Source organism: Nannospalax galili, unplaced genomic scaffold (genome assembly GCF_000622305.1).
Source record: "Nannospalax galili isolate Female #2095 unplaced genomic scaffold, S.galili_v1.0 scaffold127, whole genome shotgun sequence".
Taxonomy (NCBI): domain Eukaryota; kingdom Metazoa; phylum Chordata; class Mammalia; order Rodentia; family Spalacidae; genus Nannospalax; species Nannospalax galili.
The window spans coordinates 8930063-8942910 of record NW_008360326.1 but is presented as its reverse complement, the minus strand read 5'-3'; the positions used below and the strand labels follow the sequence as shown (position 1 = coordinate 8942910).

The 12848-nt window shown below is 41.1% G+C and overlaps 1 protein-coding gene across 2 annotated transcripts in view; it reads left to right on the top strand.

The window, feature by feature from the left end:
* The window catches only part of Farsb (phenylalanyl-tRNA synthetase subunit beta), a 73596-nt gene that overhangs the window by 46601 nt on the left and 14147 nt on the right, over positions 1-12848 (top strand). For both annotated transcript variants that reach the window (XM_008825813.2, XM_029559989.1), the window contains one exon: positions 6691-6843. In XM_008825813.2, the coding sequence (XP_008824035.1) occupies positions 6691-6843 (153 nt within the window). The remainder of the gene's footprint in view (positions 1-6690; positions 6844-12848) is intronic.

Below are 12848 nucleotides of genomic sequence, written 5' to 3'. Positions count from 1 at the left end.
TAATTTAGGCTGACATACTTGGCAGGCCCATTTAAAAAGCAAGATTGTTTGATGGCATGACACAAGAAGTCTGTTAACTGAGTTATAAAGAACTGAGGCATTTCCAACAAACCCTAGCTTTGGCATGAAATCTAAATAGTTCTTACTCTGCGGCATGCAGTCTGAACTTCCTGTGATGTAACAGGGCCTCTCCCATGCAGAAGACTAGGAGACAGGGATTTTAGAATACCTAGAGTGTCTCTGAAGAGGAAAGGTTGGAATTGGGTGTTCAATGTGTAGCAGGACACGAAGAAACAAATCTAGAGGGAGATGGTACCCTCAGGAAATGTGGTCCCTGAGTAAGGAGGTCAGTGCATAGCCTAAAAGTCAGTGGCCTTTCTCAAGCATACTACAGGATTAAATATAAAAGTTATATATATTTTCCTTGTATGCAGTAAACATCCTGAAACTTTTCTTAAACAAAATAGTCTTAAATTTAATGTTTTATTTTTTTTTTGGAGACAAGGTCTTTTGTAGCCTAGACTACCTCAAACTCTCCATGTAGCTAAGATAAGCTTGAACTGCTGCTCCTGTCTTCTAAATGTTGGGATTACAAGTGTGCGCCACCATGTCCAAGGATGGAACCCAGGGTGTCCTGCGTGCTAAGCAAGCACTCTAGCAGCTGAACCACCTCTCCAACCCTTGTAACTTCATTGTTCTGGTCACACAAATTGCTTAATTTGTTTTTAAAAAGTCTATGTCTTTGGTCCAGATTTTCTAATTGTACAGAATTTAAAGATCAGGAAAATGGTATTAACAAGGCAAGTGTTACCAAAATAAAACCTGTAGTTTGTGTTGCTAAGCTCTCTGAATGGTGGCATTACTGCTGGTCTGTTCTCTCACAGTAAGAAGTGGAACTACAAAGTAGTTCAGTACATGCCCGTGTGTTAAAGTGGAAGCATGTGACACCAACAAATGGGTACCACATGGCAGGAATACCCAGAAGCAAGTCAGTAGTATGAAAGGGATAATTTAGTTCTGTTTCATTTAATTTTTTTCCCTTCAGGAGGAGAGACAGAATGTGTGTGTGTATGTGTGTGTGTGTGTGTGTGTGTATGTGTGTGTGTGTGTGTATGTGTGTATGTGTGTGTATGTGTGTGTTTGTGTTCCTGCAGCAGAATTAGGCCCCTCATTTTAGTTTATCCATGCTGTTGGGTTAGTTGGCTTTTATGCCTGCCTGATTTTTAATACGGATCCTTATTCTTGCACCTTTAGAGAGTTTAGATACCAGAGTTCTTTGTCCTGGGCAGTGGAAAGGATCAGGGGATGATAATGTGGTGCTCACTCTCACCTCAGCCAGCTCTCGTGTTGCTGTGGAATATGGCCCACTCTCTGCTCCTTGCGTTGTGTGATAGATGCACCTCCTTTTCCAGACGTTAGTCATTTATTCACAAAATAAATGTTTAGTTTGTGTGAGCCCTACAGTGACTTTGACCTTCACTGCCTAGGGAAATCCAGAGTTGCCTTAAATGTACACACTAAGAAGTGTTAAACGACAAAAACAGTTGTTCCTCCTCTGTTCATTCTGAAGTTTAACTCAGAATATAATTTCCGTAAATTAAAATACTACTGATGCCTATAAACTCCACGTTTTAAAAAATAATTTATTTCAGTGGCTTAAATGAAATTCTTAAATATCATGAAAACATTTGAAGATTAAAACATCTGTTTGTTGTACCAAAAACATTTCAAGAACGCACATCTTGGACTGTATTAAGTAGCTATGTGGCCATGCATACATTTACCCTTACATTGTTTCCCATCTAAATCCTTTATGGTGCACCAAGTGGTAATGGAGAGAGTATGTTTAGTCCATCCTCAAGTCCTGGCTTGTAACATAATAGCTATGGAATTGACTGTGGTTAGCCCCAACTAGCTAGTTCAGTTTGGGCACCTTTGCTTAATTGTCATGAGTTTGTTTCTCCACCTGTTTCATAGCAATAATGATACTTGCTGCATAGTTGTTTTGAGAGTGAAATCACATCCCTGATTGATTGGTTGATAGGTACTAAGTACCTGGCACAGAGATTATCAGTTAACATGAATGTCTCTTTCCCCATTTATGTGCTCCTTTTCATATTACTTTAGTAATAGAGTTTGGTGTCTTCAAATATCCATGCTTTCTCTGGGTATCTGGAAGATACGAGGCCTTTTGTGCCAGCTGTAGCTAGTAGCTATTACCTATGGAAATATATTATGGAAGAGCTTTTGGTTAGTATATGCTAATATGAAGCAGCTTGCTGTTTTCAGTTTATTACCTTAGTTAGGCATTACCTTATTCTTTCTCTTCTCCTAATTTATAAAGCAAAAGGGGGTAGGGGCTGGAGAGATGATTCAGCAGTTAAGAGTGCTTGCGTCTCTCCCAGAGGACCCAAGTTCAGTTCCCAGCAGTTGTGCCACAACTCTCTGTAACTCCAGCCAGAAGATTCAAGACCCTCTTCTGGCTTCTGAAGGCACTCACACACGTGGTGGCATATACTTAGAAGGGGAGGGGGTGATATCTTTAAGAAGCAATATTGAGGGGCTGTGGTATATATACTAGTTTTTTTTTAAGTTTGTTTTTATTGAATTTTTGAGTATTTCATACAGAACATCTCAATGTTAATCATCTTTATACCCCCTTCCTCACTGGTACCCTCCCATACCGCCCCCAAAGGAACCCATATACTCTCTCATCTGTGTTAAGACCCACTGTGTCAAGTCAGTATTCCCAGATGTTCCCCAGTGCAAGTCCACCACTGAGGTCTAGTCAGCCTATCTAGAGTTCCTTGTTTTGGGAATATCAGCTCTTCCTCACCTAGTAGCAATCAGTTGCCAATATATCTCCAGCTAAGTTTGGGGTCTGCTGTTCATCTTCCCAGTCCTATGCTGGGTTTTTGTGTGTTTGAGTTTGCATGGGACTTGTGTATGCTGACACCATAGAATCAAATGAGCAGGATCCCAGGAGCCTATAGGACTCTGTTTCCATTATGGTCATGCACCTCCTCCCCGGCTCTTACAGTCTTTCTGCCCCCTCTTCCAGGATGGTCCCTGAGCCCTGGGTGGGTGAAGTTTAATAAAGGAGTCCTGTTCAAGGACCAGCATTCAGCAGACTCTTAATCTCCAAATGATGCTGTTGACTTTGAGTCCTCCCTTAATGTTCAGTATACTTTTTTAACAATCCTAAACAGATTGTTCACCCTGAAAATCCCTTATATTGCCCCATTTTAGTCACATTTCCCCCATGTCTTACCCCTTACACCCCATTTGCTCTTGGTTGCTTCAAGTTTGCTTTTTCTATCATGAGTCCATCTGGACTCATGCATTCTGCAGCCTTGTGAGGCTGGCTTCTTTCACTCATCGAAGTGCCTCAGAGCCATCCAAATTGTTAAGACCATCAGCAATTTGTTAACTTTTTATTGACGAGTAGTAGTATTCTGTTATATTGATGTACTGGTTTATTTATCCATTCTATTGGGTTCATTTTGAATTGTTACTCTGTTTTTATTTTCATAGTAAGTAATATGTATCTCCATGGACAAATTGGGAAATAGACAAATACTGAAAAAATTAACCTACTCAAATACAGTGTCTTAAACATTTAGATCTATTTTGTTAGAGTTCTTTCTCCCATACATAGAATTTTCCAATTATAGAAATGTTTTTGTGGTTTTAATTCTTTTTGTTTGTTTGTTTGTTGTTTGAAACATTGTCTCTTTGCAGCACTAGCTGACCAGGAACTCACTATGTAGACCAAGCTGGCCTCAATCTCACAGAGATCCACCTACCTCTGCCTCTTGAGTATTGGGTCTAAAGTTGTGTGCCACCACACTCTACCTGATTCTTTTTAAAAAAAAAAAAAAAATTTTTTTATGTGTATGAGTATATTGCCTACATGTGTTTAAGTGCCTGGTGTGTGTGCAGTGCCCACAGAAGTCAAAAGAAAGCGTTGGATCCCCTGAAAGTGGAGTAATGAATGGTTGTTAGCCACCATGTAGGTGCTGGGAATTGAACCCGCATCCTCTGCAAGAGCAGTCAGTGCTCTTAACCAGAGTCATCTTTCCATTCCCCCCCCTGATTTTTTTTTTTTTTTTTTTTGGTCTTTTTGAGACAGGGTCCCCCTATAGTCCCAACTGGCCTGGGACTTATTATGTAGACCAGGCTGGCCTTGTCACAGAGATCTGCCTGCCTCTGCCTCAGTGCTGGGGCTAAAGGCATGCACCACCACCCCCGGCCCACCTGACATTTTTTCAGGTTTTTAAAAAATATTTATTATTGTTATATGTGTATGTATGTTTTGTCTGCCTGTATATAAGTGTACCATGTGAGTGTAATGCCCTAGAAGGCCAGAAGAGGGTGTCAGATCTTCTGGAGCTAGAGTTATAGACACTTGTTAGCCACCATGTGAGTGCTGCAAACTGAATTAGATCTTCTGAAAGACCAAGTGCTCTTAACCATTGAGCCATTTCTCCAGCCCTTGTTTTGATTCTTTACCTGACATACTTTGTTTGTTTGAGAAAGTGTGTCCCTCTGCCTCCTGGGGGCTGGGATTAGAGGCATGTGTCACCACACACCCATCAAACTGACATACTTTTAAAGGTTATTATAATGGTTTAAAAAGTATATATAAGCTATCTTTTTTTTTTTTTTTTTTTTTTAAACAGGGTCTCCCTGTAGCCCCAGCTGGCCTGGAACTATGTAGAGCAGGCTGGTCTTGAATTCACAGAGATCTGCCTGCCTCTGCCTCCCAAGTGCTGGGATTAAAGGCATGCGCCACCCCACCTGGCTGTTAACTTCTTTTTAAAAATATTTTATTTTTTATTTTATGTGTACGAGTGTATTAATTGCATGTATGTAAGTGCACCCATGTCATGCAGTGCCTGCAGAGGTCAGAAGAGGGCATTGGATTCCCCTGGAACTGGAGTTTGAGACTTGTTAGCCGCAATGTGGGTGCTGGGAATTGAACCAAGGTCCTCTGCAAGAGTAGCTAGTGCTCTTAACCGCTAAGCCATCTCTCCAGCCCCAAGAGCTACCTTCTCAGTAAACTTTGAAGTGTGCTGTACAACACCCTCAGCATGTACATTCTGAGGTGTGGAAGATCACAGGAACATTTTCATCTCACAAGGCTGCAGCTCTGTACCCACTAAGCAACAGTGCTCTCTTTCCCCTTCTCTTCAGGACAGTCACCATCCCACTTTCTACTTCTGTGATAGTATGACTGCAGACACCTCGGGCAAGGGTGTAAGTCAGTGGTAGAGTCCTGCTTTTGATCTTCCCAAAAAACAAAAGACCTTCAACACCTCATTGTAGGACCTTATAGTGTCTGGTATGTGTCCTGCTGTGAGATGTTCTTGAGATTTGTCCATATTGTAGCATAGCTTTGTGTTTTGTTTGGTTTTGTTTGGTTTTGTTTTGGTCTTTTTGAGACAGGGTATCTCCGTAGCCCCAGCTGGCCTGGAATTCACTTTGGAGACCAGGCTGGCCTTGAACTCACAAAGATCCACCTGCCTCTACCTCCCAAGTTCTGGGACTAGAGGTGAGGGCAAGCACACCCGGCCCTGTAGCATAGCTTTCTTTGTATCTGTATTTTACTTCTTCTTTTAATTGTGATGATTTATGCAGAATTCACACAGATATACACACCACCTACATAGTGGTGTTTTGTTTTACTTTGTTGTTTTTTGAGACAGGGTTTTCCTGTAGCTCTAGCTGATCTGGAATTTGCTATGTAGACCAGGCTGACCTGAGTCTCACAGAATCCACCAGCTTCTAGGATTAAAAGGCGTGCACCGCCATGCCCAGCTGATGGATACAGTTTTTAAAAGATTATAAAGCACACAGTACTGTAACTACACAGTTGAGAGATGGAGTACTGCCAGGGTCTCTGTCTTTTGGTTTGACTTCTCCAGCACAGTGCCTTGCCTTCACCCGGGCAGCTTCAGTTTAACTTTGGTGATATCATTGCTTCACTTTGCTTCCTAGTTTTCCAACTTGTATAGGTTCCTTAACAACATAACTTAGTTTGGTCTCCTTTTTAAGTTTGTGGCCTCACCAGAAACAAATTAGACACTGGGGATAGAGTACAGTGGTAGAATGTCTGCCTAGAATGTGCAAGGTTCTCAGTTCAATCCCCAGCACCGCCAAAAACATTCTTTTTGATTGTTCTAAGTGTTTGCTCTTGTCTGTCATAAGCTTTCACAGAGCTGCTCGCTCACAGTCCCCAGAATATGCTGAGGAGAGTCTCTGCCTGTGCTTTATCCCACAGTTTACGCTGTTGCTGATTTTCTTTATTGGATGTAATTTAGTAAATACATTTCTGCTTAAAACTTGCCTGATATTTAGTATTCTACCATGGATAGTCTGAATGAAGAGTGTGAAGCTTAGTGTTGATGCATCTTGCTAAATCATTTACAAGGAGTTTTATAGGCAGCCACTGTAGTGAAGCCTTGACCCTGGGGCCAGCACTGTTACTTACTCCTCCCCACCAGACTTACCCACCTGTGAGAATTTGCTGCTTGAAAAGTTTTATCTTCAGAAGGTGAATGCTCCTTTTCATGTTGAGTAGTTTTCTGTTTTCTCCTTTTCTTAACTTTGCCCAAGTGTGGTTGGGGTAAAATAGCTGCTTAAATAGTAGTTAGTGTGGTCTTCTCAGTCATTCTTTGTTTTTTCCAGATGTAGGTGCAAAAAACTGCAGGCATCTCTGTGCTGTTTATTACAACAAGAGTCCTGGGTTTGAGATAATCCATGGGCTTCTGGACAGAATTATGCAGCTGCTCGATGTGCCTCCTGGTGAGAAGAGGGGTTACATGATCCAAGCGTCAGCAGGTAAGAGGCTGTGGGGTGCATAGTTGATGGAATGGAAGGAGGAGGCCACATCCTGGTCTCTGAAAAGTTTTGTTTCATTTCATTTTGCTTTTGATTTAGGGCGTGCAGAAAGAAAGTGAGATCAAGCTTTATTTATTTCACATGGCTTTTAGTACTTTCTAGAGATGATTCTCTTTTCCTCCAGCATCTGAAAGACATTGCTTTTCAGAACTGTTGTGTGTGCTACACAGCATACTTTTGTTCCAGCTGACCTATGGTAGCCCCTAGTTACTGGTCCTTTGTACCACCAGCACCACAGTGAACCATGGAACAGGCTGAGAAGACTTTAGGTGGCAGTCTGCACCCAAGAGCTGTCTATCTGCACCCAAGAGCTGTCTATCTGGAGCTTTAGGGCAGAAGAAAAAGGAAGTTATGAAGGCTTCACACCATTAATCCAGTCATAATGTAGCTGAGCAAGGTGGGATCCCTGCGTTAAAGCTGAGCTCAGTGCAGGGCAGTCTGCAGTTTAAATCAGGCTCAGTGAATGTGTGTGTGCTCACAACATGCCAGGTGGTTATTGTCCAAGAAGTTCTGAAATTTTTCTTTTCTTTCCCCTGTAGGGTAAATCTTAAGTTTATTTTGTTTGACAAGAGACCTAGAAACAATTTAAGCAAAATTTTTTACACCACACCTACTGTTGTTGTGGGTGCTTCGTCAGAGAAGGCCACTCAGACAACACTTTGCTTAATGAAAGTCGTTACTGGCCAGGGCTACTACACAAGGGTGTCGGGAACCAGTGTGTAGCACCGAGCCATCTCTAGGGTAAGCTTATAGGGGTGAAAAGCTTAAGTTCCCAAGCTTACAGGTGGAGAGTCCCCTTAACAATTTCTATTCTATTAAGTAACAATTACTATTCTGCAGAAGCAAGTCAAGCATAACCTATAGAAGCCATAAATCTGTAGCTAGCAGGTACACTCCAGGACACATTGACCTGTTCCCAACACAGCCGGGGTCCAGCTGACATGTGTTCCCATACCCTGGGCCAACTGCCTGATAATTTCACGACTTTCGACAGCAAAGCGTTGTCTGAGTGGCCTTCTCTGGTGAAGCACCCACAACAACAGTAGGTGTGGTCGTAAAATATTTTGCTTAAATTGTTTCTAGGTCTCTTGTCAAACAAAATAAATGAGATTTACTTAAGTTTAGAGTCAGCCTAAACTTAACCATGGCGTAGCTATGGTACTTGTAGAGCTTTCCGTTCCTTTTTGTTGGGCCAAGGTCTTTTTCCTTCTTCAGTGCTAGGATTGAACTCAGGGCCTTAGGCAGTTTAAACAAAAACACTCTTGCTCCTGAGCTGCATCTACAGCCCTTGAGTTTTTTGAAGCAGGGTCTCATAGTGTGGTCCAGGCTGGAGTTGAATTTGGCATCCTCTTCTTTTGCTTCCTGAGTGCCTTGCATGAGCCGCCACACCTAGGTCACTTCGGTTTTTTGGATGGGTGTTTAAGGACTCTGACTTGTTTCTCTTTTTGAATCTCTATTTGGCTCTCATTTAAAATTTTTACATCTGTGAAATTCCCAAGATTTATGAATTTGAGGAGCTTTGATAGAGCTTCTACACATGGGTGGCCTAGGTCAGTATGTATTCACTATATCTAGCTTTCTTACAGAGGACGATTACTTTCATTGCCTGTCACCATCGTTGGCCACATCCTGCTTCCTGGATCCTGGGCATGTGCTTAGTTCTTGGGTGCTTTTTTCTAGGATGCTTTTTGTAAGAGCCATCAAGCCAAAGAGAATTAATGTCATCATGAATACTAGTTCTTCATTTTTCATAAGGATTTCTAAGTCTATTTTGATTATTTAATGACAAATACGATTATCATTTTTTGTGGTCAGAGAATCAAGGTCTAAAGAAAGGGCTTGTCAAAATAAGTCAGCAGCAGAGCTGCCATTACTCTTCCTCTACTGTGTGAGCACACAGACCACAGCTTAGCAGCAAAGCTCATTTCCAGACGCCTAAGTAAATTTGTAAGCACAGGACTTTAGACATTGGGGTATGTTTAGCTACATCATTTTTTCAGGCTTACTGTTATTTTATATGTAGCTTTTTTTTTGGTAGCAAAAACTCTTTAGAGTGGGGCAGCGAGTAGGAACAGATTAAGAACTACTGTTTCATGCCGTTCATGATTACTGAGCTGTCTTCTATTACTCTGGCATATGGTTTACTTTTTAATAATTAAAAATCCCTAGTCACTTTGTAATTATAATTTAGCAAAATGTGTTCACCAGAGATTCCTGCTAATGTCAGTCACTCTGGCAGTTGGCCTTGTTTTCCTGCCCTGCTAAGCGTGCCGCCAGCCTTCCTTTTATGCTGCTTTGCTTGTTGGTGAGTGGAATAGGACTTGATCTTCCTTTGAGCAACTCGGCCCTGCCCATTGTAAGAGAACTCTGGGAACTCACTTCATTGATAGTTCCAAGGTGTGTGTTGGCATTGTAGTGTCACCTTGCCGATCATCCAGGTAGCAGCCCTGTGCAGCAGACCAGCATCTTCAGCAGTGCTCAGGAAGCCCGTGCTGCAGCCAGAGAGACAAAGCTGTGTTGCTTAATTGTACAGTTTTCATCTGCTGAGTACCTCTGCAATGTAAGACGTGATGTGATGTAGAATGCCAGGTCAAGAGTCCTGATAGAACAGGGCTAGTGTTGAGAGACAAGAACCTTGAACTTGACTGTAGAGTGCTTTCAGGGTTGAAAGGGGTTCAGTGCAGAATGCTTTAGTGACATATGATCAGATCGTTAAAGCAAATGTATGGTTTTTAATTTTTCTTTCAGGCTTCTTCCTCTTCGTTTCTGTGGTTTGTTGCAAACTAAATTATGTATGTTAAGATTTGCTTATCCTTTTCAAAAACCATTTCTGGGCCAGGAAAATTCTCAACATTTTTGTGTTTAGAACAGTAATGTGGTTCCTGGGCAAATCAGTGGCAAAAATAATTTCTTCTAGCATGTCGTGGGCTCTGTGACTGGTTGCCTTGACTGGAGCACATGGTTTTTCTTCCAGTTTTGATTTCTTACAGTTCTACAAAAAAAGTTCAGTTTAATTTGAGACAGGATCCTTGGTGAAGAGACAGAACTTGCAGAGCTTTAGTTGTGACAATTTTTGTTTTTGTGCTGCTCAGAATTCATCTCGTGAGATGAAGAGGAACCTTGCAGCGTCCACATCTCGCTCTTTGCCACATGTAGCCACTGTGGCTATCCAGGTGCCTTCTCTGTCAGTAACACCTATTATCATTGGCTTGACATGCGGGTCATGACCTTGTTCCCCTTCCAGGATACCTGTGAAAGATCTCAGATGCTGAGAAATATGGTGAAACTGGGATGTTTCCCTGCTGTCACACTGGTTTTTTATGTAATATGAGCTTAGAAATGCATTAGAACAGTATCTGTTGAACAACTTGTTGAAATAAAGGTGCTTAGGTTATGGCTTGATTTATATAGGGCACCCTGGACTATGATAAAGGGGGTTCTGAACAGCATTCATTTTGTTACCACCAACAAAGGCATTGTTCTGCTAAGGTATCAGGTTTTTTAAAAAGTTTGAAAGCATATTGTCGTGTATAAAGGTACCTTGTCCTCTGGATGTCTACTTTTTTGTATTTGAGGCAAGCTTTCCAGAACCATTATTTCCATCCACTTTGAAGGAATTGGAAGACACAAAGCAATATTAAACAAAGAGGAGAAATTGAGTACTCAGCACTGGGGGAGCAGTTAGCAGGGCCACAGAGCTTTTACCACTTACTCGTGATTCTCTTGGGCTTGCCTTACTTTTGAATGTTTATTGTCTCATCTTATGTACATGAGGTAAAATTCTCTCTACTCATGTCTTTTTGTTCTTATCTGATATTTCAGTACTCTGCAAATTGGAGTACACAGCCCTGCAGTTCCCATACTAAATGGCTTAGTAAGTTTGGTGCTCTGATACTGTTGTAACACACCCTGACAACCTTTTGTTATTATCTCCTAAAGTCCCTCAGTTGATGAATGATTAATGAAAATGTACATTTACACAATGGAGTTCTACTCAGCAGTAGAGAAGAAAATCATGATATTTGCAGGTAAATGGATAGAACTAGAAACTTGTTGTACTAAGTGAGGTAACACAGACTCATTTGTGGATCTTAGCTGCAAATCTTAGCTACGAGTAATACCTTTTACCACTCGTCAAAGAAGCTTCATTTTGCAACACATGGAATCTATTACAAGGTTCCTCTGGTCAAATGCAGAGAATAAGTATCTGTGAGGTACCCATCTCAAAGTGACACATCTGCAATATAACCTCTACACCTAAGTAAGGCTCAGTTGGTAGGGCATGAGACCCATTCTTAAAACTTATTTTTAATTATTCTGTGCAGAGAAAATGGACAAACACAATTTCAGGCTTTTTGTTACTACAATTTCTGCAACATAGTAAGTTTCATCATGACAGTTTCATACATGTACAGCATACAATATACTTTGGTTAAATCTTTTTAAAATTTAGATTCTTCATGAGAGAAAACATGCAGTATTTGTCCTCTTAAGTCTGGCTTATTTCACTTAACATGATGTTCTCCAGTTTCATATACTTTCTTGAAAATGATATAATTAATTATTCTTTATGACTGGATAATTCTCCATTACCAAATAAGATTTGTAACTTAAAAGTTAAGGGCTGGGTTAGCACTCCAGAGGCAGAGGTAGTGGATCTCTGTGTTCAAGGCCAACTTGGTCTAGAGTTTCAGGACTACCTGGTGAGACCCTATTTAACAAAACAAAACAGACCTATTAGTATTTAGGTGTATATGTACTGAAAAAGTTTGACTTTTTTGTTTTAATTAATCTTCCTCCTCCTCCTCCTCCTCCTCCTCCTCCTCCTCCTTTTCTTCTTCTTTCTTCTTCTTTCTTCTTCTTTCTTCTTATTATTATTTTGAGAAAAAGTGTTGGGTAGCCCAGGCTGGCCTGAAACTCACTATGTAGTTGAGGATGGCCTTAAACTCTAGATCATACTATTGTATTTTTTACTTATTTATTTTGTTGGGGAGTAAGGGGCACATGTGCTAGAGGAGGTCAGAGGACAGCTTGTGGGGGTCACTTTTCTCCTTCCACCACATGGGTCCTGGTAATCAAGCAGATTGTCAAGCTTGGTGGCAAGGCCTTTTACTCACAAGCACCTTTACCCACTGAACCATCTCACTGGCCCAAACTCTTGATCCTCCTTCTGCTACTTCCCAAGTGCTGGGATTACTGTTGTGTGTCACCACACTCAATTTATGAGATACTGAGGATTGAACCCAGGTTTCCAAGCATGCTATGCAAGCACTCTACCAACTGAGATACATCTCCAGACTTCTAAAATAGTTAATTCTATGTATTTACTCGTATAAATTATAGTATATTGTTAAATATGCTAGCTAGCAACTCATGAAAGTATTAATGTTTCCATGATATGAGAAAATAATTAGTTGGTGGTTGAATATTTATATTTTTTTATAGTACGTGACATAAAGATATTTTCAAAACTTCTTGAATTAAGTGATGAACTGTGGGGCTGGAGAGATGACTCTGTGGTTAAGAGCACTGGCTGTTCTTGCAGAGGACCTGGGTTTGGTTCCCAGCACCTACCTACATGCCAGCTAACAACTATCTGTAATGCCAATTCTTGGGGATCCAGTGCCCTCTTCTGGCTTCCATAGGCATTGCACGCATGTGGCACACTTACATACATGTAAGCAAAACACTCATACATATAAAATAAAAGTAAATTCAAAGAATTTTTTAAAAGTTGATAGAATAGCCGTGGGTGGTGGCACACACCTGTAGTCCCAGCACTTGGGAGGCAGAGGCAGGCAAATCTCTGAGTTCAAGGCCAGCCTGTCTACGTAGTAAGCTCCAGGCCAGCTGGGGCTACAGGGAGACCCTGTTTCAAAAAGACCAAAAAAAAAAAAAAAAAAATTGATAAAATATTAGTGACGTTTTCCTAATTCTCAAAGCCT